Consider the following 27,573-nt stretch of genomic DNA (forward strand, 5'->3'; position numbering starts at 1 on the left):
TAACTAGATAGGCATTGTATTTGCTAATGGCACATTAACAGCAGTTGTACACTCCAGAACTAATTTCTTAAAAGGCTGGTCATTTCATTAAGTAATGACTGTATTGCTACTATTCTTGGCAACCTCTCCTTTTTGAGAAGGGTAACCTACAATTGATCATGTGACAGCAGAAGTTGATGCTTTAACAGCTTTGTAATGAATACAAAGTTAAGGCTTAGCATTGCTCATTGCATGCCCATTTCATGAGGGGGGACACAACCTCAATAAATGGTTATTTTTGCTATTTACATCAACTTAGTAGTCTATTAGTGTATCTGCAGAGAGTTCTAAAGGTTACTGAAAGTAACAGGCATATAAATAAAATAGATTTAACTCTCCCTGGCACTCCACTAACTTTTGCTGCAAGTTTCTTAGCTGGAAGCACATCTATAACTTTAGGGTAATTGTCTAACTCTGCTGTATATTCCTTTTTGTATGTTTGACTACAGAATGTTTATGGTTGGCTGTATTATTTTCAATATACACCTTTTAAAGTTATACCAATAAAAAATTCAGAAACCCACTTTCATTTTCAAGATTTATGTGCACCATATAACACATTGCATCAAATATAAATGCATGTTTACTGGAGCTAAACTGCTTTGTACAGGAATTAGGACTCTTCACTCAACAAGTTGCTTCTTAGTCAATGTTCTCCAATCCCTGAAAAACAAAGTGAAACACTCTTAACTATCCATATAGAATTTACACCAATCTCACTGCCTTGTTTACGTTTCTCAGAAACGTACACACATCAACTTACTACTCTTTTTTTAACCATAAATTCCTCAGCAGAATAAGAAGTTTGCATGTTTTTTGGAAGATACAATTTTTTAAAAAATAGGGGGGAAGAGAATCACTAAAGTACAATTAAAAGGGTGGGGTGGTAGCACTAGGCAAACTACAGTGATAGCATCACAGAAATTATGAAGGGAAGAGACCCACCTCATCAAGGCTACCCCATGCAAATTATACCATCCCTACCTTAGTATGACTAAAGGTGCCCTGAAAAGGTTTTTCAAAGGAATGTACGACACACCCCTTGTTCTTTACATTAGACATTTAGGTCTTGTCTGCTCAGGAACATTCTATGCTAACTGCAGAACCAGTGAAATTACATCACTTTAGGGGAGAGTGAAAAGTTGAGCAATTCAGCAGGAAAGGAAGGGAATTTTGTCACTGTTTAAAACTTGTTTTTGTTAACCCCTATTTCACTTCAATGACTAAATAAGGCTTGGGAAAAGGACGTAACAAATTTAACATTCCAACCCCTTCCACTAATGTGACAGCTCATAATATACATGCTTAAAAACATCACACAGACTCCTAGAAAAAACTGACCAGGCCATTTCTAATAAAATATTACAGGCTTTCTTTGTATGTTATAAAGCAACAAATACGGGCACTTAAAAAAGCTCTTTACAGGTCACCTTTAAGTACTAGCAGTAGCAAGTCTGCACTGAAGGTATCAAGGGAGAATGAAAAGACACTAATGCTAAGAGAGTCAGGCCTACAGTTTGTAAAGATTGGTCTAGATTTGAACCCATCAGAGTCCATTGATTAACTGTAAGACAATATATTAAAAATAAGCACTTCTTGTCTGCTCCAGTTAGCAGGCTAAGTTCTACCCTCGGGTACCGTCAAGACTGGTGCCTTTATACTGAAGTATCAGAGAGCAGAACCCAGTCAAGGGTCTAACTCAACTCAAACAATAGCAAGTGCTCACTGCAGAGACCTACAACTCGAGTTTTCAACTCCTGGTTAGTTGAATTTTGAGGCGTTTGGATTTTGCAGAGTTCAGCTGCCTTGTAGTTACAGATCAGCTTCCTTTTCCGTTGGAAGGGATTTACCTTGGACCGATGGTATTCATTAACCCCCGACAGTCGCCGGTCTCTCTCCATCAGGTGCCACTGGTAGGGCTGGCGAGCAATTCTCTTTTCCTGCGCACGAAGAGCAACGTGTCACCGCACTGGGAGACGGCGCGGGGAGCAGGAGGCTGCCGCCGGGCCAGGCCAGGCCAGGCCACCGACCCCGGGCTCGGACACGGCCCCGAGTAGTTCCCGGGGTGGGGGAAGGGAAGCAGCGCCCTCTGCTGGTTTCCAGCGGCTCACTCGGCACAAGCACCGGGCAAGGGGTGTCCCCCCCGCCAGCGCCCGCCCACGTCAGCTCCCCTCCCAACGTCACCGCCCGCTCCCCCCTCCCAACGTCACCGCCCGCTCCCCCCCTCCCAACGTCACCCCCCGCGCCCGCTCCCCCCCCCAACGTCACCCCCCGCGCCCGCTCCCCCCCTCCCAACGTCACCCCCCGCGCCCGCTCCCCCCCCTCCCAACGTCACCCCCCGCGCCCGCTCCCCCCCTCCCAACGTCACCCCCCGCGCCCGCTCCCCCCCTCCCAACGTCACCCCCCGCGCCCGCTCCCCCCCTCCCAACGTCACCCCCCGCGCCCGCTCCCCCCCTCCCAACGTCACCCCCCGCGCCCGCTCCCCCCTCCCAACGTCACCCCCCGCGCCCGCTCCCCCCCTCCCAACGTCACCCCCCGCGCCCGCTCCCCCCCTCCCAACGTCACCCCCCGCGCCCGCTCCCCCCCTCCCAACGTCACCCCCCGCGCCCGCTCCCCCCCCTCCCAACGTCACCCCCCGCGCCCGCTCCCCCCCCTCCCAACGTCACCCCCCGCGCCCGCTCCCCCCCTCCCAACGTCACCCCCCGCGCCCGCTCCCCCCCTCCCAACGTCACCCCCCGCGCCCGCTCCCCCCCTCCCAACGTCACCCCCCGCGCCCGCTCCCCCCCTCCCAACGTCACCCCCCGCGCCCGCTCCCCCCCCTCCCAACGTCACCCCCCGCGCCCGCTCCCCCCCTCCCAACGTCACCCCCCGCGCCCGCTCCCCCCCTCCCAACGTCACCCCCCGCGCCCGCTCCCCCCCTCCCAACGACACCCCCCGCGCCCGCTCCCCCCCTCCCAACGACACCCCCCGCGCCCGCTCCCCCCCCTCCCAACGTCACCCCCCGCGCCCGCTCCCCCCCTCCCAACGTCACCCCCCGCGCCCGCTCCCCCCCTCCCAACGTCACCCCCCGCGCCCGCTCCCCCCCTCCCAACGTCACCCCCCGCGCCCGCTCCCCCCCTCCCAACGACACCCCCCGTTGCCGTGCGGAGCCGGCCCAGCCCCTCCTGGCTCCGCCCTGACCTTGCCCCCGTTGAGGTATCTGTGGATGTGGGTGAGCGACACGCCGGGGATGGTCAGGCACAGGCACATGACGGCCGCGCCGGGCAGGATCTCGTACCACATCCCGGCGCCCGCTCGAGCCGCTCCGCCGCCACCGACCGCGCCACTAGAGCGAGGCTCCCCAAGCTCGGCGCACGCGCACGCGCAGGCAGCACCACTTCGCAGGCGCATTAGCCCCGCCCCACGGCGCCGCCTACCCAGCATGCATCACGGCGGCGTGCCGCCGCCATTGTGCCGAGGCAAAGACCGCTGGAAGTGTCACGAGCACAACAGCGATAGGGCGGGGCTAGGTTCCCCTCAGTGACAGCGTCCCACTAGGCGTGCTACGGGCGCAAGGAAGTTCCCATGGCCCCCATGACCGGCCTGCTGGGAGCTAGCCGGGGGCGGTCGCCCCCGTTAGCCCCAGTGCATGCCGGGAGCTCCCATCCCCCCGGGGCTGTGTCCTTGAGGAGGCGCCTCCGGAGCGAGGTGGTGGTTCGTGGCCCTTTAAGGCTGTGATCCCGCGAGAGGCGCCGCGGCCAATGGGCGAGAGGGGGCGTGGCTCGGTGGGCCGGAGGACGGGATGAAGGAGGATAAGGAGAACACTAGGCCTAAGGAGAAGCGGGCGCCCGGGGCCCCCCTGGATCTCCGGGGGGGCGGGGAGCCCGAGCGGCCCAAGGACAAGAAGGAGACGCTCAGCAAGGTGAGGCTGGGGGCGGGGCCGTCCCGCGTCGTTGGGGGAGCGGCTTCAGCCCCTGGCTGGGCCCCGCGGAGGTTTCAGTCGAGCCCCGTGCCGAGCGCCGCGGACCCCAGCGCCTCAGCGCCCGGACGGGGCCATGCCGGGGCAGGGCGCCCGGGGTAACCCCTTACAAACGCGGCGGGTGCCTGGCGGCGTTTCGTTTTCCGGGGCCCAGCCTGGGATACCGAGGTCTGAGCCCCCTTGGCGCTCGCGTGGCGTTGTGAGTGTTGTCAGCAGGGCCTGGGTGGCAGCCGGACCCACTCGCCACCACTTGGGAACTGTTTGGCCCAAGTCACCTGCTCGGAGCAGCACAGGCGGTTAGTGGTAGACTAGGGAACGGAGCTCAGGAATCTTTCCTTTGAATTTCTTGCTCTAATCACTGAACCACGTTTCCTTACTTGGGGCCTGAGACTGCTCCCTTTGGGAAATGAGTAGGAGTCTTTTCTTTGACTTAAGTGGGAGCTGGATCAGGCCCCCAGTCTTTCTGTGCTTCCTTGAAGAATTGTGATGTTTCTAGGTCACTCAGTACTTTGGATATAAAAATGGCATTGAAGTTATGCTGGGTGAAATTTCACCCATCTCCTCATGAGCCACAGTTGTCGACTTAGCTCTGTTATCCTACAGCATCTTTCAAATAACAAATCTGAAATAAAGTCAGGGGCAGACACTAATTTACACTCTCTTAAAATTCTTGTGTTAAGGTGGTAATTCGACGCTTGCCTCCCAGTTTGACCAAGGAACAACTTGAAGAACATCTTCAGCCTTTGCCTGAACATGACTATTTTGAATTCTTTGCGAACGATTCCAGGTACAACACTTCAAGTTTCAATTTTTTCATGTAACTCTAGTATGTCAATTAATTTACACTTGTCTATAGTGTGTATAGTTAAAATCATGAGCAACTAGCCAACTTCATTTCTTTACACATTACTATTTTTTGTCCTTTTGCAGTTTGTATCCTCACATGTTTTCCAGAGCATACATCAACTTTAAAAACCAAGAAGACATAGTACTGTTCAGGGATCGTTTTGATGGTTATGTTTTTGTTGATCACAAAGGCAAGTAAACATAAAACTTGGTTATATACTAAAATGTTTGTATATCAGATATATTAGATGACATTTAGGCGATTGTCAAGTAGTTTATTCCCAGATTTTTTCTTATTGTATGCTTTCTTTTAGTGCCATAATTATACTTGGGCACCATATATTGTGATTAAATATATGGTGTCTGCATGTAGTCTTTTTGATAAACTTCATCACGCTTTGTGTAGTAGATTTTAAATATAGCTTAAAATAATAACAATAAATCCCCCTTTTTAAAGCAGTATTAGTGCTAAATTTTTTAAACAAACTGCTTAAGGGGAATTCTAGCCCATTAGTAATTTACATGTATATAATCTAAGTTTAGTTAACAATATACTGAACTGACACTTATGTGGTTTGTTGGGAGCATTCAGCATCTAATACTAAAGCTTATTGGTGTTTTTGCTGATATCCTCTAACATGTATATTCTGGGTGAAATTCTGGCTCCACGGGAGTCTTGCCACTGTTTCCAATTGACTTCCGTGGGGCCAGAATTTCACCCTTAAACTCTTGTTTTATTTGGATATTTTTATAGGTGTATTTTTTTAAGAGAGATTTTACTTTTAATTTTTTTATTTTTCATCTTCCACCAACCAGTTGCTTTTTGTGAAATGGAGCTATGACAATTGAAGCCTCAGTTATTCAGAAGGCATTTAAATTACCTAGATTCTCTGAAACTACTCCCCCCCCCCCCCCTTAGACATGGTAATTCACTATATATATACCTTACGTGGTAGATACATTGAATCCATGCAACTTTTATTATCTTTCTTCTGAAAGACACCCTTGAAAATCAAGTTCTTCTCTGTTCTGCATGGACGTTTTGTCAATCATATTGGATTTTGTCAAGAACAGACATTTCCCCTTTCTCCATGTTCCCAGTTGAACACACAGTGTTCTCCCCCCGCCCAGTGAATGAAGCAGGAATTGTGGGGGGAGGAGGGAACAGTATGTCATCATAATGCATAAATATCAGGATGTTGAATTAAGGCTACCTGAGCAACCTTACCTCTGGCATTTCTTAACTTTTGAGTATTACATTTTGCAACTTTAACTTTCTTTTAATGTAATTTTGTATGTATTTTGTGTATAGTCTGGAAAGTGCTTTGAGACCCTCTTGCGATGAAAGGGTTATAAATAATGTGTTTATATATCTAATCACATGACAAATTTCATAGCTACTATCAATTTATCTGTTCTAGTATTGTTTCTTATAAACATGCCCCAGTGTCCCTCCTCCAATATAATACACTGTCAAGATTTTAGTGTTTTTGTTTTGTTTTTGTTTTTTTACCTTGGTGATTAAACAGTTTTAACATTTTACTATTAACAGGTCAGGAGTATGCTGCCATAGTCGAATTTGCACCTTTCCAAAAATCTGCAAAAAAGAAGAATAAGAAAAAGGATGCCAAAACTGGGACTATTGATGATGGTACAACTACTAGAATTGTTTGTTGCATGCATGAATATGTGGAGATTTATGTGGTGCATGGTATCTGATAACAGAAATTTGAATTTATTTTGACTGTGTGGTGTCCTAGTGTAACAAAATAATGTTTGATACTAAACACTTAACATGCAACAATTACATTTCTTTTTTTTTTTTCAAAATAACTTGTCTATTGTACTATAACAAAAGTACTTATGGTATTATTGATATTATGATAGTACCTAGTGGGCCCCCGGCAAGGTATAGGGTCCTGTTGTACTAGGTAACGCCCACACATGTAATGAAAAGATGGTCCCTGTCTCAGTTAGCTTTTGCAGGCTTGGTACACTAAAAGAAAAACAGACAACTGCAAAACCAGTAAAATGTCTTAATAAGCACACTATGGAATAACGTTGTTAAAATCTTGCATTATTACTATTAATTATGTACTTTACAAAACGTAACCCGACATAGTCCCTGCCTCAGAGTTTGATTTAACTTGGCTAAAGACAAATATCGAGCAGCAGCTCATAAGACTATATGACCCATTCTTGTTTGTTCATAAGTTTGAAAATGCAGAGTGACTATTGAAACTCCCAGAAGAGGGGTTAGTATGTGTATTTTGTAGCACAAACCGATCTTTCTCTCCAGACCCAGAGTATAAGAAGTTTTTGGAAAGTTACAGTGCAGATGATGAAAAGTTAACATCAACTCCTGAAACACTACTAGAGGAAATAGAGGCAAGAAACAAAGAGTTAATAGGTATGAAAACTGATATCTTAAATGTGAACCTCTTCTCGCAATATAGGAAAACATATGACGTACAATCTTTTGTAGGTTTACGACTTTTGAACTTTGGGGACATTCCTTTTTAGATCATTTAGTATCATTAAGTCCTTAGAGTAATACTACAAGTGAAGATCTACTTTTATTCATCTTTGCTCCAGTCCCTCTTTTTAGTTTAAATTGGATATTGTAATCTTCTCCGCTATGTATACTAAACACTTGTGTTATGTGCTGTTAAATTCCAGTAAGGGGTGCATTGGCTCCTTTAATATTAGTACTGTGGGATGGGAAGTGATACATGAATGTAAGTTACGACTCATTTAGTTTAGCTAAAATATTACACGAGGAGACGTAGCCATTTATAAGCAAATGAGGGGTATACATTTCAAGAAGAGAGAGAGAGAAGTTGCGGTACAATAAGACTGAAACTGAGCAAAACCTAATATAGACTGAGATAAGTCTTTCCCATCTAACTTATGAAAACATATCTTGATATTTGTAAAGGCAAAAATATTTATATTCTTAATGTTTATTTAGCTAAAAAGACAACTCCCCTTCTGAACTTCTTGAAAAACAAACAGGTATGATTTCTCTGTGTAATCTATGTAGAATCTATGTAGAGTCTTTTTTGGTTACAGTTTTTGATAATTTGCTCTTAAAACTTTGTGTATGTACAGTGATGTCTGTATAGCAAGATTTTTTTTTTTTTGTGATAAATGGATCTAAAGACCTTGTTTTAAATAATTCTCCCAGAGCTACAGAATTGTTCAGGTAGGTGGGAGCGCTTCCTTTTCTCCTCAGAAGAAAGTTGTGAAACATTTTTTTAAAAAGAGTGGGAGGGGGAGGAAATGTCCTACAACTGTTTTTTATGCTACAGGACTGAATCCATGTTGCTCAGCGTAGGTAAGTGTAGTGGAGCAGATCCAGCAGGGAAGCTGGACATGCTTGCAGAGGAAAAATGTAGTGTGTACAGGGCCTTAGTCTAATGATTATAATCATGTTTAAAATGGGATGGGGTTTTCTTGTACTCTTTATCCCAAATACTTGGTATAACCTGGGTTCATGCTTAACAAACTGTTTAGCGGGGGATTGATACTGGCTCCCAGAGTATTGATATCAAGCTATATTTTGGTTAATATGGTGGCTTAATAACAGTCCTTGTCTCAGTGGAACACTGAGTCATGTGAGCTGCAGCTGTGTGATTGGCAAGCCATATTCTGTTTAAAATACTGTTTGTAGCTACCAGGACTCAAATTAATGCCCTCTTGGTGATTTCTCTCTTATGAACCTATTTTTCTTCCAGGTGTGTGTAACTTTTTAGGGTGGGTTCTGATGTGTGGGTGTTTTCATTTGAACTTCCATTAAAATATGGAGTTAATGATTTCTGAAATATACATAGTAATGCTGCTCCAGTGAATTTTGAAGCTTTCAATAAGTTGCTTAAAAGAAGGGTACAAAGGGAGACGCAATGTTTTATAAAGCAGTATATTTTAGAGAATTTTGTGTCATTTCAGGACATGGTATCTTATGGAACTTTTAAGAGTAACTTTTTCTAATGTGGGAAATGTAATTTCCCCCCCCTCCCCCTTCCAGAGACTGAGAGAAGAAAAAAGAGAGGAGAGGAGAAGAAGGGAACTGGAAAGAAAAAGACAAAGAGAAGAAGAAAGGAGGAAATGGAAAGAAGAAGAAAGAAGGAAGAGAAAGGAAGCAGAAAAACTGAAGAAAGTTGACAAATGCCCAGAGAAAGAAAGGGATAAATCAAAGGATGAACCAAAGATTAAAGTACAGAACATGTCATTGTTATAGACTTTTCCTCCCCCTTCCCTGTAAAAGTTGCATACAAAATGTGTTCACTGAATACGTAACCAAGAGTAATTCATGATCTTGTAGGTGTAGATTAGTTATTTCATAATGTTCATGCTTTTGTTAAAGTACAGTAAGGATTTGTATGTTGTTAATTTCTTTATCTCTAATAAGAAATTTTCATTTGAATACGTGTGTCTATGCTTTTGTTCCTCAGAACATATGAATTTAATATAATCTGGGTAACTGGATATATTTGATCTTGTTCTCATATTGTACGGGGGAAATGAATCCTATTCTGGGATTGGGATCATTATTTTAGTTGTAGACGTTATTACCTCTGAGCATAGTGAGTATGGAATTAACTAGTTACATATTTGAATATTTCTCATGTTAAGCAGAAGTCACTTCAACCGAGTAGCTGAATTATACTGTGCTACAGAGTAGAATTAGAATGAGCCTTTGATTAAAAAGAACATGTGTTTTCTTCACAGCTACTTAAGAAACCAGAGAAAGATGAAAGAGACTTGGAGAAAAAGGAAAAGTTCAAGAAACTGGAAAAAGAAAATGTGAGGGAGGAAAAAGCTGCTGGCACACTAAGCAGTGTGTCAGCCAAACGATCCGATGGAGAGACTAAAGAAGAGAAGGGAAAAAAGTTAGTTAGTATTCCAGTACTTAGTACAATATGGACCCCTTTTACATGCGGATGTCGGGAGTCCAACCGTATGACGGCATGTTAACAGACCGTGGGTTAAGAGGGCCATGCTGAAAAAAGTGTCTATGATTCACTTAGAAAAAAACGCTGTTGTTTTTTGCTCTTTCTGGCTCACATTTTTTTTCTTATGAAGTCTGTCATTTGCCGCAGATGAAACGCGTTGGTGGCCAATTCATCGGCTGATCGGCTTTCTCCAAAAATTGATACCTGCGCTATGCCATGACGCTTTTTAAAACTACTTATAAGCCCCTTGCTGGCTTGGAATGATTCATCCCCCGTTAAATTTCCAAATGTTGTTGCTTGGGCATGAAGAATTGACCCACTTAGCGGCATTCCTTTCAGCCTTTCCTGAGCAAACCCCGTGGGCATGGCTTTGTCTGTTGTGGGGTTTGCTGACTAGCGCACACGTTTTCACTTGGGCCTCACGGCAGAATCAATATTTTGTACAAAGCCATTCAGTTTAGGTTCATTTTTTAGCCGTCCTCAGAGAGTAGATTCGGCAAGTCCAATATCTTTCGATACGTTGGCCTGGGTTTCTCCACTATTTACTCGATCTATTGCCACTAGCTTTTCTTCTACAGTGTAGGAATGCTGACACTTGCCCTCTGCTATTATATTAGGCCTACGGTTAAAATTTTGTAATGTAGTATACATATTACTATATAACTCTCTAGCATGACTAAGTGTGCATGATACATCTTTACCAATATCGGTAAAGATGTACAACATGTTTCCGCTCCGCACTTCCTGTCAGTTTCTATGTCAGCGAGTTAGTGAGCAAATCTGTAGTGCTACATAGCAAGTTCCTGTACTGTGTGTTAACGAGTCTCCCATGTTAAATAGGTAGCACTGGGAGGCATGGCGCAACCACGTGTTAAGCGGGTTTGCGCGTAAACAGGTCTGTACTGTATATATGACTTACCAGAAAAACCCAACCCTTCTAGACTAGTAATTTAAAACTTACGGTGCGCTGTTCTGGAACAGCTTTTAAATTCAAATGAAGTAATGTCTCTGATCTGAATTGTCTAGGAGAGTGTACTCATGATCAGGGGTGGGGGGAGGTCCGTCTGGACTTGAACTATTTCATATCTGTTCATTTAATAAACAAATTTTAGTGTTTTATCAATAATACTTGGCCTTTCAATTGAAGATATTTACAAATGGAGCCCAGCTCAGGAGCTGGAGCCCAATTCAGGAGGCACAGCCCTTTGGCAAAGATGGCTTTAAGCCACCTCTGTGCTCTCCAAATTCTGGGGCTGGCTTTGGGGTTCCACAGTCTCTAGCATAAATGAGAACAGCTCCATAGATTGCACTTATAGCAGCTTCTGGGAGCACAGGGGCCACTTTAAGTCCACAATACTCATAATGCATATCTCTTTAGAGGCCTTGGCAGGAAGGAAAAATATGGCTGTTCTTATGCCAGAATGCAGCCCAGAATGACAACCATGTGCTGCAATTACTAATCCTCACAACATCCATGTGATGTATACAGGTGTGGGTTTCCCCCATGTGTCAGAGGAATGAGAAAGAGATTTAAGTAATTTCCAAGGCCACAGAGGGACTTAGTCAGCTATGTGGCTAGAACTGTGAAACTTCCTTGATAATGAGCGAGAACACTACAGGTAGGATTACATCCTCACTGCAGTTATTTCTGTATTTGTAGTAAAATATGACTGGCTTCTAGGATAAAGGCTTCTAGGATATTTTAACTCTTGTCTAAAATCTACAAATCCGTGTCTCATAACATTGACGCAAATTTGGAGCTGTGGTATTGATTACACAGATCTGTGATTTTGATTATCCAATCTTTTAAGCTTAATTTCTCGCTGTGTGTTTCATACAGATCTGAAGATGAATATGGAAAAGATTACAGGGACCGGGAGAGAGACTTTGAAAGAGAGAGAGAATATGAGAGACTGCAGCGGGAAAAACAGAGACGCCAAGACGAAGAGCGTCGTAGGCAGAAGGAACGCTTTGAGAAAGAAAAAGTTTTTAGAAGAAAAGAGGAAGAGGTGAAAAAGGAGATAAACTCACTCAGAGAGAGAGGAAGGAAAAGTGATCTTCCAGACTTTACAGGCAACACAGAAAAAGCTGAGAAAATAACCAAAGATGACAAAAAAGAGGATGCAGCTAAGAGAGATCGCATCAGAAACAAGGTGCTGCTGGCTCTCTTTAAATTCACACCCGCTCTATAAGGCCTCGTTTTTGGTTTTATGGTAAATGTTAATTAAGGGGAGGGTCATGCTATTTCTTACCTTTTGGAATTTTTTTTCTCCCTCATATAATAATTCAGCTGTAAACTTTGCTGTCATGTATGAGGGAAAAATAGACCGATCTTGTAAGCTTTGCTGCTGCTAAGATAAACTTAGTCTTGGCAAATTTCTTATTGCCTTTATAGGAATTATGCACAAATCCAGCTGTTACTGGCAAGTTCTGAACAAAAGTGAATAAATGTCTGTCCTGGTTTTGCCAGCAGATAAACATTGGCTTTTTAACTTTTGTGTCACCAGAGAACTGATATGGTAGGACCAGATTCTTGCAGATGCTGCGTGTGGGTTAATGCCAGAAAGTACATCTCTGTAAGCGAGAGAAAATGATATAGCAGGCAGCCACCCGTATTATACCTTCTCCAAAACACTGCAGAGGCTGCTGCGTCAGGTATAAGAGAGGCACACTGCTATGTAGTGTCATAGCACAGACCCCATGTTAATGTACATATAGTTCTGTATGCAGAATACCCCCAAAATATGTATTCCTTCCATTGATAGGAATACATCCAGTTTAGATGTGCATTAATTCTACATTTGCAGCACCTACGGTGTATGCTTTTCATGGTTTAGTTAAAAAATTTTCCTTGGGAGAAGCTTTGAAATTTGCTCATGTGCTTGAAGAGGACAAACTGAATTGTTACTTAAAATATTATCATTGTGAATGCTTTAAAATACTTGGGTACATAATCTAAAGCAGCATTCTCATCGGTGCTATTTCGGCAGTTACTCTTTGTCATTGAACTTGTAATGTTGGGTGTCACTGAATAATTAATAGTATTTTGGGAAAGTCTGAAGTGGTCTGTGTGGTGTGTGTGTTTTTTTTTTTTTTTTGTATCATCCCTTTAGAAATTATAGGAATTAGTATGATGCTTTGGCTATAAGACAGTCTGCTACCTTCTGATTTATTTCAGGATCGTCCAGCAATGCAGCTATACCAGCCAGGAGTTCGAAGTCGAAGTAGACTGTGTCCTTATGAAGACATTGCTACAAAGTCTGCAGACCAAGGAGCAGATAAAAAACAGGAAAGTGAGACCAGTAATACAAAAGAAGAGGAGTGATTAGCACACAGGCCTTATGTGTTCTGATTATCTAAGCAGCCAAAGAGCATGTACTACGCAATCCAGAAGTGCCTTCAAAGAGAAGGAACAAAGGAAGAAAAGGGGATATTGTGCTGTTGGATGTTTCTGGTTAAAGAACCTCAGAATTTGAAATGTGTTCTCATTGTTATTGGAATTTATTTTCATAGCATCAGACTACAATGGAGAAAAAATGTTTGCAGTTTGCAAAGTAGAAAAGCTTTTTGTGGCCTTAAGTATGAGAAATGTGAGTCATGTGGTCAGGAGGAATGACACCTGGATCTAAAACCAGAGCTCTTTTGTAAAGTGGTCCTGAACCAGTGTGTGTTACACTTAAAAAGAGGAGCAAAGTTAAAGCTGCAGTTTTGCTCAAAAGCTAACATCCTATATTGCTATGCTGCGAGGTGTTTGGTCTGAGACTACAATAGTTACAAATAAACACTGTAATCCTAGCACTAAAACAGAGTTCTCAGACTGTGGTAGCTGGGTCATCAGTGATCTGGAGAAGCCTTTCCTGGTTTTCTGCAGAACAAACCTTTTCAAGATAGAAGCAGTAGGAAGTTTGGAAAGTGGGGAGAGGCCTTATAAAGAATCTTCCATGTAGGAAGTGGGTTACTGAATGAAATAGTTGAACTAAAAGATTGCAGTGTAGGAATAATTTTATTACTGGGTATTTCTTTTTTCGATAAATTGTCATGTAATGTCTGTCTACCTACACTGAAACAATTTTTTTTTTAATTCAGTATAGCTGTGTAAAGCGTTTGATTCTTTTCAAGCATTCCCTCTTGTTTTCAGTGTCTTAAAAGTAGGAAACGTGTCATTTCAATCTCTGCTTCATATTTCCTGATCCATTGGAGTGTTATTTCACTGCCCAGAAGAAACTTCACCAATAACGATCCTCTTGAAGCTAGCAAGTTTTAGCCTTAGCTGTTTTGTACTAAAACCAATAAAATATCTCAAAAATCAAAGATACTTTAACTTATTTGTCTTCAGTGAGACTTTTCTGTTTAGGGGCATGACACAGAGCTAGCCTTATCTCATGAACTGTATTTATCCTTTATCAAAGCTTTTCACACTAATATTGTACATTAGTTAAGATTGTCAAATGGCTTCAAACTCAATAACAAAAAATCCCTGTACTCTGCGGAGAACAACCGAGAATACTAAACTAATATATATCACTGTAGCTAAATTACAGTGCATAATGTTACTTTACAAAAAAAACCCAAACCTGTAAAAATAAAACTGTTAGTGGAGAGAAACCTTCCAAATGCAGAAATGAGTCTTTCCTTTACTACTATTAAAAACTCCACCTTTCCCCTACTTTTCTCCTAAAAGGCCAATCTAACATTTAAAAAAAACCAAAACTCCACATCGGTTAGCAGCAAGGGAATAGCCACAATGGTCTTCTCTCTTTCCTTGGTGGCTGGCTGATCTTATTCAAAGATGACACAGCAAGAGAGGTGGGCCTAATGATATTTTCTTCTCGGAGTCCAGAGTAATTTGTCATAATCATTAGTTCATGAGAATAAGAAGGTTGGAAGAAGTCTGATCTCCAAATTCCATTTGCTGCACCTCTGTAATCACAAATAACCAAACGCTATTCTCTTAAACTGAATGTAGGTATTTCCTTTCAGACCGTTATATACAGATCTTTGAATTAAATACTACCTACCAAAACCCTTTGAAAAAGCAGTGCTCTCTATTTCTGAGGTACCATATAATGCAGTCAGAATTGGAATCTTTCAAGGTAACCAAGTTTCATCGCAAATTGTATTTGAATTATTTTTTAACCATTGAAGATAAAATGTCTGTAACTAGTAACACTTCCTTTCCTTGCTTGTACTAGCTGTGCTCAATCTCATTTTACCAGAGCCAGATGTTTTAGCAGAGCCACTCAACAGGCTATCCTATAATTGATCATTACATACTTCCTTTCAGCTTCCTATCTGGTACAGTTACTGGCAGACAGGAAACTGGACTGGCTAGACCACTAATCTGACCTGGTCTGGTTTCTTAGATTCCAAGGCAAAAAGTGAACATTGTGATAATGTAGTATGACCTCCTGTATACCAGGACATAGAACTTTTAGAAAAAGTACACAATTTTCAAATCAAGATTGGATGTGATGGAGAATCCTCCATGACCCTTGGTAAACTGTTCCAGTGATTAATTACTGTCAGAAAATTATACCTTATTTCTAGTCTGTCTAGTTTCTGCTTCCAGCCATTGGATCATATTATAACTCTTTCTGCTAGACAGAAGACCCCTGTTAAATATTTGTTCCCTATGTAGATACATATAGCCTGTAATCAAGTCACCCCTTAACCTTCTCTTTGTTAAACAAAATAGATTGTTGTGATTTTGATATTCTTAACATTGACTTCAGAGTGGCTATATAATTGGTAAAAGATTGGAATGGGCCCCAAATTCTGATTTGGGGGGCGGGGGGATGTTGTTTGCCTTTAAGCTTTTAAATGTTCATCTTGAAATATATCCCATTCCTTTTGACTCCTTGCATGAATCATAGAATATCAGGGTTGGAAGGGACCCCAGAAGGTCATCTAGTCCAACCCCCTGCTCAAAGCAGGACCAATTCCCAGTTAAATCATCCCAGCCAGGGCTTTGTCAAGCCTGACCTTAAAAACCTCTAAGGAAGGAGATTCTACCACCGCCCTAGGTAACGCATTCCAGTGTTTCACCACCCTCTTAGTGAAAAAGTTTTTCCTAATATCCAATCTAAACCTCCCCCACTGCAACTTGAGACCATTACTCCTTGTTCTGTCATCTGCTACCATTGAGAACAGTCTAGAGCCATCCTCTTTGAAACCCCCTTTCAGGTAGTTGAAAGCAGCTATCAAATCCCCCCTCATTCTTCTCTTCTGCAGGCTAAACAATCCCAGCTCCCTCAGCCTCTCCTCATAACTCATGTGTTCCAGTCCCCTAATCATTTTTGTTGCCCTTCGCTGGACTCTCTCCAATTTATCCACATCCTTCTTGAAGTGTGGGGCCCAAAACTGGACACAGTACTCCAGATGAGGCCTCACCAATGTCGAATAGACATGCTATGTCGATAGGCATGCTAAGGTTGTAATTAGTGATCTGTTCCCTACAACGGTAGACGGTAACTTGATTACTGCTGTAAACAGGTTGTAGTAACAAGTTCACCTTTCCATAATCACAATTAGGATGGTGATATTTCTCAGTAAATTATATATGACACATAGCAATGCACAGGTTACCCAAGACAGCAGCAAAGTATATCTTACATTTACATAGCTCCTTTGGTCCACTATGATCCTAAAGCACTTCATGTACTCTACAAACTGATCTCCAAATTACTGAATACACAGAGATCACTTCTTGCAAAGAAGTTAGCTCAAGGGTGCAACATCAGCTTATTTCAAAGCTCAGAGCAACACTCCACAGTAGTTTGTTTGGAAAAAAAAGTTCAGGAGGTTAGGAAAGCAGAAAGTTAACTATTGGAGTTGCGATTGGGCTCCAACAGGAAGGTTAGCTGCAGCAATCCCCTACAAAAAGTAGTAGGGGGGTATTTCATTACTGCAGATCTTTATATGCTTTATATGTCTGCTGAGATAAAGGTGACATTTCTAGCAGCAAACTGCCCCCCACTCTTGTGGTAGGAAATGGTTTAAGTCAGATTCAGAGGAGGGGGAGTGTGAGCTACTGACTCTATTATAGCTTTTCTGCTCATGCCCCTTGTGCTCCTTTAGGGGTCTGTCTACACTGGCAGAGTTACATCGCTGGCAGTTACACCGCTGCCCAGCACTGTGGCGGATAGGGGAAGGGAGGGTCCCAGGAGGAGGTGTGGTCCCGGGACGGTTAAAGATTTGTGTATGTCCAGGTATCATATGCAACCTTGTCCTTTGGAGTCCAGTGCAGTGGGTACTGTACTTCAGCAAGGCTAAACTGCAGTGTTGAGTGCAGTGGGTACCGGGAATCCACAGGGCTGGACTGTGATGGGACAGGAGTGGAATGCGACGGGCACAGACTGGAGCCAGGAGGTTGATCAGGGTGTGCTGGCGGTGTCTGGGGGGCGCATGGGAAAGAGTTTTGTGAGGGTGGCTGCAGGGGTGGACGGGCGCGGAGCTGCTGGGTTTGCAGTGCTTGGAGTGTGTCTGCCTGGAGCTCCGTAACATTTAAGAGTTGTTCCGTGGCTTCTGGCGCGCCATGTTCTCCTTTCGGTCCCTCTTCTTGCTGTCCTGCCACTCCTTCAATTCTTGTTTTTCGGCCGCAGAGTGCATTGTGACATCACACAGAACGTCCTCTTTAGTTCTTCGTGGCCGCTTTCTAATTCTGCGCAGCCGTTCAGCCAGCAATAACAAAGAGGGAGGCTGGGCTCCCAAGGTCATATCTGTGAAGCCAAAATGCAACATTTTACGGAAGCAGTATTGTGTGCAACACACAGACCACTGATCCAGTAATTTAAAACACAGCCACTATTCACATACCTGTCACTAACTGGCTGACCCCAGGCAAGCACACATGAGCCACAAGACCCCCCAAAATGGAGAGTAACCACAGGGGCAGGGGAAATCAGTGTTCCAGGACCATACTGTACACTGGGCACGTGGCTCTTGGGGGAGAGCCAGCACTGTAGGGGGCCTTATAATCATTACTGTCCCCACATTTTCCATAGGCTGTGTTCATTAGGGAAGATACCTCGCTGCTGAGGGTGAGCAGGGAATCAAGGGAGGGTCTTCTCCAAGGGCTTCTGCCCTGTCCCTTATGCAGCTCACCTGTGTGCAGAATTTCCCCCCCACTCACACACACACCCCAGTGACAGCAGAGTGGCGCAGGAAAGTTATCCTTAATGGCGCAAGAAACAAAGCAGCTCTGCCAAAGAACCTGTGGTCTCAGATTCCCCAATATTTCCATGAGAGTTCTGTGGAGACCTCTGAGGCAGATTCCCAAGAAGTGAGGGAATCAATCAACACCCTGTTCTGCCACTCAGACTAGGCATGTGGGTGGTACGTGCATCATACAGACACAAGCCTGCTTTCTGCAACCCTCCTGCCCCCATCAATTCGCTTCAGCGATTCACAAAATCAAAGCCACTTACCAGGGGCCTCCTCCCCTATTTGTGCTTCGCCAAGCTCCGATAGCTGTGACGGGCTAGCCTCCTCCAGCACAAAGAAAAGCTCCTGGCTGCATGCATCTCTGACCTCCTAGTCATTCTCTGCCTCTAGGTCCTACTCCCCATCCTTGTCCAAGATTTCCTCCTGGCTCAGTTCACTCTCGACTGGCACGCAAGCCACTTAGTATCACAGTGGAGGTGGGGTCGCCATCGAGTATCGAGTTCAGCTCTTCATAGAACCAGGAGCTCATGGGCGCAGCACCGGAGCGGCGGTTTGCCTCCCACGCCTTGTGGTAGGCGTTGCCGCAGCTCCTTCACTTTGACCTGCACTACAGTGTGTCCCAGTCATGGCCCCTTTCTGTCATGCATCATAAAATCTCTCCGTAGGTATCATAATTTCTACGTCTGGAGTGCAGCTGGCACGGGACAGCCTCCTCTCCCCAAATGCTGCTGAAGTCCAGCACCTCGGCATTGCTCCAAGCGGGGGACCGCCTGGTGCGTGGAGCAGACCTGGTCACCTGGAAAGATGCGCTGAGACCATTGCACCCGTCACCGAGCAAACAGGAAGGGGACTTTCAAAATTCCCAAGGTATTTAAGGGGTGGGGCTCACGCTTGGTCACCTGAGGGCTGGGCAGTAGAGTTCAAACCGATGACCAGAGAGGCGAGAACAGGCATTGTGGGACACCTGCCAGGGGCCAATTGCAGCGCTGTAATCGACCCGGGTGCTCAAATAAATTGGTTAGTCTCTAAGGTGCCACAAGTCCTCCTTTTCTTTCCACCGGCACAGCGGCCCTGTAGCCCCGGCGCAGAAAGCTCTGCAGCGCAGCAAGTGTGCAGTTTCCGCGCACTACGTGGCTTGGCAGTGGGCACACCTCGGGAGTTACGGCGCAGAAAGCTGCTTCCCTGCGCTGCAACTTGCTCGTGTAGACAAGGCCTCAGTCTGCCCATCCAAATACTGGTGTGACCGACTTTGCCTAGCTGGGAAGCGCTGATCCCACACAAGTCCTGTGCCAGCAGCAAAGACGCAGGCCCTGCCCTGAGAAGCTCACAGTGGAATGACAACTGTGTAAGGCGAACTTTCTAAAAACTGGGGATGTCTCGCTTTTTTCATTTCCACAAAAAGGCAGGTTTTTGATGGTGAATTCTCTTGTATGTTAAGAAAACAAAAGATTTACTCAACCAGAATACATTAAGGCCCTGTCCCCTTGGGTTTGGGAGGTCCTACCACAACAACACTGAGAGTACTCAGCTTGGGGGGGGCGGTCTGATGGGCCCGGTCTTTGGGGCGGGTTACAGCGGGCGGGCCAGCAGCTTTGGCCGCTCGGAGAGCTCGGCATCCTCCACCTGAGGCGCTGTCTCTTTAACACGCAGCAGGCGCGGGGCGTGAGTGAGCGAGAGGGCGAGGCCCGAGGCTGCAGCGGCGCCGGGGAGGCGCTGGGTGTCGCTGTTCCTGCGGCCGCCCCCCCCATCACCCCTTGCTCTCTCGCCCCGCCCGTTCCTTCCCTGCGCCGCCATTGTGGTGACCGGCTCGTCGCTCCGCACCATGGTGAGACAATCCAGCCCCATCCGCTGCTGCGCGGGCTGCTGCGCGCCCGGCCCCGGGGCCCGGGTCTGCCGGCTCCCCCCCCGCGGCTCTCCCCGCGTGGAATCGGGGGGTGGGACAGGCGCAGAGGGCGGGGGGGCGTCTGGGACAGGAGCCGCCCCCTTCCCTGCTCAGCTCCTAGCCGGGCCAGCCGCGGATCGCCCGAGCGGGTTCCTGGCGGGAGGCTGAGGCCGGCGAGCGAGGCCCCCCCGGTGGGCGTGGGGAGGGACTGTCCCGCCCGCAGCGCCCCAGGGCCCGGAGCTGTCACACCGTGTCCTGGGCGCCCTCCTGCACCCGCTGCTGCGGGGATAGGGCCTGGGGATTGGGGCCCAGGGCTGGGCCATGCGGAGCCCCCCCCCCTCCCCAGCTCAGTAGGGGAAGGAGGCTGGCTGGTGGAGGAGCACTAGGCTAACACGCGTGGCCTTGATCCCTGGGAGGCAGGGGGGGTTGAGCGCTCCCTGTGCTGTACAGAGGCCCCCCCCCCGGGACATTTGGTAGCGTTGGCGTTGGAGACAGGATTTGTGGTCTTTACTGTTTGTGATGCCCACTGAACTCTGGAATGGATGCAGGTTGTTGTGTCCCACTTAGCCCTTTAAGTACTGCTGCTCCCTCTCTCTGAGGTCACAGTCAGCTCCATATTTGTCAGGCTTGGTTGCACTAGTTTAAGTGTGAGATTAAATCTGTTTAACTAAACTGGTGCAGCTTTGAATAGGGAGAAACTGGTGCAGAGTGTCCCCCTATGCACACAGTTGCACCAGTTTATCTCAATCTGTTTAACCTTGCCCCTTTAGTTTTGTTACCACTGATACTTCTGTGTGTAGGCAAGTACTCACAGGCTCAGGCGGCATCTGTAGGGAGGTCTCTGAATGCAACTTCTGATAGGGGAGAGTGTCTCCAATGTCTTCCCTTTATCTTTTCACCCTCAGTCGTCCCACAAGACCTTCAAGATCAAGCGATTCCTTGCCAAGAAGCAAAAGCAGAACCGGCCCATCCCACAGTGGATACGCATGAAAACTGGCAATAAGATCAGGTAGAAACAGCTATTGCTTTCTGAGAGTTCACAGCTTGCTGCCACACCTGATCAAAAAATATATATAGACCATATCTGCATTACACACTTCTGCTGGCACAGATAGCTGTGTGTTGCTTGGGAATGGGAAGATCCGTTACTGACACAGATGTACTGACCAAAGCCCCTAGTTATACAAGCTCCATTTACGTTATGAGTAGTGGCAGGTGGATCGAAGAGTCTTGTACTCATGGATGTGTTGTGAGGAAAAACCATCTGTGATTACCCTCGGCATCCATCCCCTGATCCTGGAATACAGTGTCTGGGGAATCTTACTACTAAAGAATTTCCTTCATTGAAGGTCTGCGTATGGTGATGGGCTAATACATAACATTTGGAGGATTTGTAACCACAAATCATTACCAGAATGCATATGTAGACTGAAATACTGTACTTGATTTTGTCCACGTTTATTGCATGTTGGTACTTGCTTGTGCTAGATTATAAATAAGGATACAGTTTAGTCATGGAGGTCACGTCAGTCACAGATTCCATGACATTTACCAGTTTCACCAGACATCTGTGACTTCTTCAGCTGGAGCCGGGATTGTGTGTCCCTCTCCTATGGCTGCTGTTGGAGTCAGGACTGTGCGAACGCGTGTGCACGTGCACACCCCGCAGCTTCGGCTGGGGCCATGCGCACTCCACCACCCCCTGCAGCTGGAGCTGGGGCTGTGTGCTGCCCCGATTCCCCCAATGGCTGTGGCCACTGGAGCCAGGTTTGTGAGCCCCCCAGCCCTGTGGGGAGCCCCCCCGTCCAGTTATTTTTTAGTAAAGTCACAGGTCATGGGCTCCTGTGAATTTTTGTTCAAATTCACGGTCATAGGATTTAAAAAATCATAAATTTCATGATTTCAGCTATTTAAATCTGAAATTTGACAGTGTTGTAATTGTAGGGGTCCTGATCCAAAAAGGAGTTGTGGGGAAGGGAGGTTGCGGTTCTGCTACCCTTACTTCTGCGCTGTTGCTGGTAGCGGCACTGTCTTCAGAGCTGGGCAGCTGGAGAGCGGCAGTTGAAGGCAGAGCAGCGCCAGCAGCAATGCAGAAGTAAGGATGGCGTGGTATGGCATGGCATTGCCACCCTTACTTCTGTACTGCTGCTTGCAGACCTGGGGCCTCAGTCAGCAACCGCCACTCTCTGGCCGCCCATCTCTGAAGGCAGCCGTGCCGATGGGTGGCATGGCATGGTGTTGCCACCGTTACTTCTGCGCTGCTGCTGGCTGGGCGCTGCCTTCAGAGCTGGGCGCCTGGCCACCCGCTGCCGCTCTCTGGCCACCCAGCTCTGAAGGCAGCGCAGAATTAAGGGCGGCCCCCCTAAAATTGCCCATAACCTCGCCATGACTTTTACTAAAAATAACTGTGACAAAATCTTAACCTTTATTATAAATAAAACTTAAACTACAACAACACTTGGTGGGCATTTCTTAAAGTGCCTTAGGTTTATTTATATTGTCAACTGCTGCAGGTGAAGTACAGAGCTCTTACAGGAAAAACTCCCTTCAGTTCATTTGTATATTTCATTATTGTACTTTTATTTTTTCCACTGCTGGATCTCCTTTTTTCTCTGAGTGAGTGTAGCTAGTGGTTAAAGTAGGAGGCTGGGAGTCAGGATTGCTAGGTTCTATTGTGGTCACTACAGCTAATTTGCTCTCTGTTTTTAGGAAAGTCATTTTGCTCTGTGCCTCGGTTTACCCATTTGTAAAAGGGGGATGATACCTATCTAGCTGTGTTCTAGGCATATTGAGCATTAGTATTACTAATGTGCATAATTTAATTATTTTTGTCTTCCAACACTTAATGCACCAAAAGCAAGAGTTTTCTGCCCAAAGTATTTGATAAAGCAGGCTGCAATTACAGTGCTTCATTCTGTGGGAGTACTGCCATTTTCCTGCTGAGAGTAACTCTGTTAATATTGCCTTTGATTTCACCTATGCATTGGTGAAACCACTAATCATTAACACGTACAAGTATGACATTTATAATCTTCAATTATGCAGGTTTTGAATGAATGCTTTAGTGGATTTCCCTGGGAAAGTGCTTTTCCATGCTGCAATGCACTGCTCTTGTGTTCTCGGATTCCACTTCTGTTGGGAATGTGAATGTTTTCTTCTGGTAAAAATGGTACTTGTGGTGATGTTTTAAGAGCTAGCCAGTTCTTTACTGCCAGCACTTGAACTCATGAATTCTAGGCTATCGGTGACTGTCTTCTCTTCTAAAAGTGGCACAGTGTATGTCCATGCTCAGTGCTGCTGTCTCTAGGTAAGTTTGCTTCTGGGAACTTACCTTTTTTTAAAGCTGCTGATATTATTACACCAATACGGGTTCATATACCTAGTGAAAAAGGAAAGCAAGTACCTATGGAAAATAGTTTAAAAAAGAATATGAAGTAATTTTCTTTTACCATAATTAATTGACAAATTCCCAACTAAACCTTTACAAGAGATTCCAGCTCCTTACTAGTGGGTTCATTCTGACTGTTATTGTGGTCTGTGTTACAGACTGTCAAGTGTGCCTTGCTTATTAAGTGGTGCTGCTTTTGTTTTAGGTACAACTCCAAAAGGAGACATTGGAGAAGGACCAAGCTGGGCTTGTAAAGAGCTGCTCTCATGGGAACTCTAATGACACATGCGTCTCTCCTGCCCCAAGTCCTGCAATACACATTGCTACAAAAACCATCACTGACCCATTTTGGAGTGTTGAATCTTGTTGTTCTTCCCTCTCTTGCCCCACACCCCTAAAAACAAAACCATACCAAACTGTAGTCTTGAAAGATAACTTTAATAGACTCTTTGGAATATTATAACTGAAAAATGAAGACTCTGTTCAATTAGTGTTCTTTATTTCTGTGCTCAAATATATTGACTTAATTTGTATTGCCAGTTTGCAGGTTTGTTAATAAATATGAGCATTATTGATCCTTTGAATGAATGATTCTGGCTGAATTTATTACATGCATTGCTTGAGACGGGTGGGTAATCTGGAGAATAAAGACTGAAATTAATGTGAGCATTTACCAGTGTGTGAGAAAAGATCCTGCCATCCCAGTCTCTTATCTGTACTATTTGAAACAAGTAGACCAAACTAGTATCTCCCTTTTGTACCCTTTTGCCATAATTACACATTAACAACCGAAGTTGGGATGCAATTTAGAAATATGAACTTGCCCTTACTTAAAAGAAAATGTCAATCTCTACTGAGAAAGAGAGGTGGCTGAACTAGTGAGGGTCACACTCATGTAGAATGTGCAAAGGACTCTACATGAATAAGTAAAATAATCAAACCCTTCTAAAGCAACCTGGAAAATCCCAAGTTACCAGGACATGCCATCCTGTATTGTCTTAGTGCTCATAAATTGCTGTATTCATCTTATCTATGACATCTTGCTACTATTTAACAGTCTGCCCAGTCGGTTTGCTTTATTCTGATAACCCTTTTGTACACCAAGGGCCAGATTTTTCAGAGATATTTAAGCACCTGTCTGCATCTTCAGATTCCTAAGTATCTTTAAAAATCTGGCCTCAAGTTCTTTTGCAGTGACTGGGATGTTGTATATTCTCCAAAATCACAAGCAATGTATATTGGGAAAATGAAGTGTAGCGCAATCCACATGCACTGGCCACTTCTTCACATTCAGCTGTGGTGCACAAATCGTTTTATGTTGCAGATCCAAAAGTGATGCATTAGGAAAACCTTGCCCAGTCAATTTATTATTCTCAAATAGCCAGATTTAATTTTGGAAACTTGCATTTGGATAGCCACACAAGATTTTGAAGGGGTATAAAAAGTCAGAGATGTTGGGGATGACTGGAGGTGAAAATCTTTCCAGCTAGGGTTTTAAGTGACATCTAAACACTGAAGACTATCTCCTCTTCCCACTTCTGATCAGTTATCAGCACAATTGAATGATTAATGCTTCTAGTTACAACATAGTAAAAAAAAGATTGCTCTGTGGAGGTGGGGAGGAATAGAGTTTGGGAATATAATTGGTTGAGTCATCAGTAATACATGCATTCTGCAGTAGTGACCCTTAACTAGATGATGATGCAATTACATGGCACCTTGCATGCAGAGAGGGAAGATGTACAAAGATCTTTCTGGGAGGGACTGAAACACGGTTCCAAAGCAAGGTGATTTGCTCAAGATCACACTGAGTGGGTGTCAGGGGGAACTGAGCCCTGTCTTGATCCCCTGCTCTCCACCATGGTGGGTCTGGTGTATACATTCTGGTTACCTGAAAATAACTCGTTTTACTTCTGTGCACAGATGTGGCGGAGACCAAGCTAGCTTGGTGCTGAATGGAGCAGAGGAGTGAGCTGCAATTGCTGTCCCTTCTAAGGGAGTTTAGTTGAAACTCAGTTCCCTGGTGGCAGCACACCACATCCTGGGGAAGCTCTAAGCCTTTATCACCAGGCCCTGCGGGACCAGCAGAGAGACTGTCAATTTTTAAGAAGATAAATAGGTGGAGCTGATCTTTTTACTGGCGTTCATAGTAAGGTAGTGAAGGTGCAGCATGTGCTGAGCTAGATCACATACTTTACTTACGGCAGCTTGTTGGTCCTTGCACAATTACCTCTCTCTCCAAAGGCATTTTGGAAATCCTAGTTACCAAAGGCAAGTGAGGCTAGTGCAGCATTTCTCAATTGTGGCCACCATGGTTGCATGCAGCCACCTGGGGCTTTTTGTGTGGCCACAGCCTCCTGGGCCGTGACTGGGGGGGCAAAGCAGTGTTAAACATACAAATAGCACTTTTCACAGAAACAGACTTACTAGCTAGCAAATCTTTTTTTAAAAAAATAAAAAAGCCAAAGAAACAACAAAAAAGACAAGAACGTTGTGACAAAGTTCCTACTCTACCTTGCGCTTATTGGCGAATTTGCTCGCCTTGGAGCTTCACAGCAGCCCTCAGTTTGGCTGTTTTCATGAACGCACAGTCCAGGTCAACTCCTCCTGTGTCTGACCAAGAGTTGGGAGGTTTGGGGGGAACCCGGGCCTGCCCTCTACTCCGGGTTCCAGCCCAGGGCCTTGTGGAATGCAGCTGTTTAGAGTGCCTCCTGGAGCAGCTGTGCAACACTAACAATTCCCTGGGTTACTTCCCCATGGCCTCCTCCCAACACCTTCTTTATACTCACCATAGGACCTTCCTCCTTGTGTCTGATAATGCTTGTACTCCTCAGTCCTCCAACAGTCCGTGTTCTCGCTCTCAGCTCCTAGCACCTCTTGCTCCCAACTCCTTACACATGCACCACAAACTGAAATGAGCTCCTTTTTAAACCCAGGTGCCCGATTAGCCTGCCTTAATTGATTCTAGCAGCTTCTTGATCGGCTGCAGGTGTTCTAATCAGCCTGTCATCTTAATTGTCTCCAGAAGGTTCTGGAACCTTCCCTGTTACCTTACCCAGGGAAAGGGGACCTACTTAACCTGGGGCTAATATATCTGCCTTCTATTACTCTCCTGTAGCCCTCTGGCCCGACCCTGTCACAACATACAAAGAGCATTATTTAGTAACAAATAGAGACAAAATTGTACATTATTTGTATTGAGTGCAATACAAGCCTACATAAAAAATTACAGTGATTTGGACGTGTCTGTGTACATATTGATTTGTTTTGCCTAAAGTTAATTAAGTATTTTAGGAAAAATTGTCAGGGTGGCCACCGGCAAGAGTTGGTGGCTGCACTCTGAGGCCACCAAAAAATGTCTAGTGAGACCCCTTGGGCAAGTGTTCAGTAACAGGGTTAGGACACATCAGTAATATCTGATCTTCCAGCAGCCCTTCCTGGGGATGTGTAATAGAAGTCTAATTTCTGCATCATTGAGCGGGGAGGATAAGTCTGCAACAGAAGATGAGCACAAAGCATTAATAAAGATGATTTAAATGCTTCAAATCTAACTGGAGACCACATGCTGCAAGTAGTCTCACTCCAATTTTTTTAAAAGGAGCTTTCTCATGCTCATGCTTTCTCATGCTCCTCCAGGAGCCCTGTGTCTGAAAGCTTGATCCACCGGAATCTCTTATAAGTTTTCCTTGTGTTTTGTTTTGTTTTTTTAATCCAAAAGTTTTTGTGAATCTTGAATTTTTTCTCTCTCCACAAGTACAACCACTGAGGAAGAGACCTGCTGTTTGAGGCTGCAGGCGTTTAGAAGATACAGCACTGAGGAAGGCTGAAAACCAACCCTGTTAGATCCATCAGTTTCACCCCTCTCCTTTCTTGTTTGCTTCCTTTCCTTAACCTGGTCAGGAGGGATCAAAGCAATTATACCTACCAGGATAGGCTGCTGACAAAGTTGCTCCCCATCATGAGGGTCAGGGCTGGGATGAAACCAGTCACTAGTCAATCCTTTCAGAATGTATTCGTGGCAATGCTGGTCCAGGCAATCGGTTAAACTGATGCTTTGTTGTACAGCTATTATTAGATAATTGTCTAGATAATACTTAGTCCTGCCCTCAGTGGGGGGACTGGACTGGACTGGTCCCTTCCAATTCTATGATTCTACTACTGTTATTGTGCTATTTTATTCAGACAGTGGCAACTTCCAGCAGGGAGCTGCTTTTTCCTTGGGAAAATAACTCTTATAATTGTTTTTAAAACATTTCCCCACCGAATCTTCCTTTTGATTCAAACCCTACCTTAAAGGGACAATGTCCAGACATATTTAGGTCCAAACTGGGGTTTGGTGAAA

At 45.2% G+C, this 27,573-nt stretch overlaps 3 protein-coding genes and 1 non-coding gene across 6 annotated transcripts; 3 read left to right on the forward strand and 1 right to left on the reverse strand.

Moving 5' to 3' along the window:
• Positions 1–563: 563 nt before the first annotated feature.
• NDUFA1 (NADH:ubiquinone oxidoreductase subunit A1) lies at positions 564–3,414 on the reverse strand. Its single transcript, XM_073361326.1, has 3 exons — positions 3,220–3,414; positions 1,890–1,979; positions 564–702 (listed from the first exon to the last, which is right to left on the reverse strand). Exons 1-3 carry the CDS (start codon positions 3,319–3,321, stop codon positions 682–684), a joined length of 213 nt encoding a protein of 70 aa, XP_073217427.1. The 5' UTR covers positions 3,322–3,414; the 3' UTR covers positions 564–681.
• Positions 3,415–3,772: 358 nt separating this feature from the next.
• Positions 3,773–14,109, forward strand: UPF3B (UPF3B regulator of nonsense mediated mRNA decay). 3 transcript variants are annotated; one of them, XR_012160990.1, is made up of 11 exons: positions 3,773–3,940; positions 4,678–4,784; positions 4,928–5,034; positions 6,396–6,494; positions 7,143–7,253; positions 7,815–7,858; positions 8,871–9,059; positions 9,575–9,735; positions 11,639–11,951; positions 12,306–12,453; positions 12,977–13,044. XR_012160990.1 is itself a non-coding variant. In XM_073361316.1 (10 exons), the coding sequence occupies exons 1-10, from the start codon at positions 3,821–3,823 to the stop codon at positions 13,121–13,123; spliced, it is 1,398 nt and encodes a 465-aa protein (XP_073217417.1). In that variant the 5' UTR covers positions 3,774–3,820; the 3' UTR covers positions 13,124–14,109. The 3 variants fall into 3 exon arrangements, 2 of the variants coding, with proteins under 2 accessions (XP_073217418.1, XP_073217417.1); XM_073361316.1 differs by lacking the exon at positions 12,306–12,453 and having other exon boundaries at positions 3,774–3,940; positions 12,977–14,109; XM_073361317.1 differs by lacking the exons at positions 8,871–9,059; positions 12,306–12,453 and having other exon boundaries at positions 12,977–14,109.
• A 5,570-nt stretch (positions 14,110–19,679) lies between these two features.
• On the forward strand, positions 19,680–23,815 carry RPL39 (ribosomal protein L39). The gene is made up of 3 exons (XM_073361327.1): positions 19,680–19,786; positions 20,749–20,852; positions 23,437–23,815. The coding sequence occupies exons 1-3, from the start codon at positions 19,784–19,786 to the stop codon at positions 23,483–23,485; spliced, it is 156 nt and encodes a 51-aa protein (XP_073217428.1). The 5' UTR covers positions 19,680–19,783; the 3' UTR covers positions 23,486–23,815.
• LOC140917814 (small nucleolar RNA SNORA69) lies at positions 22,729–22,860 on the forward strand. The gene has a single exon (XR_012161005.1). It is a non-coding gene; the product is annotated as a small nucleolar RNA SNORA69 (small nucleolar RNA).
• Positions 23,816–27,573: the final 3,758 nt, after the last annotated feature.

Source organism: Lepidochelys kempii, chromosome 9 (assembly GCF_965140265.1).
Source record: "Lepidochelys kempii isolate rLepKem1 chromosome 9, rLepKem1.hap2, whole genome shotgun sequence".
Lineage (NCBI taxonomy): Eukaryota > Metazoa > Chordata > Testudines > Cheloniidae > Lepidochelys > Lepidochelys kempii.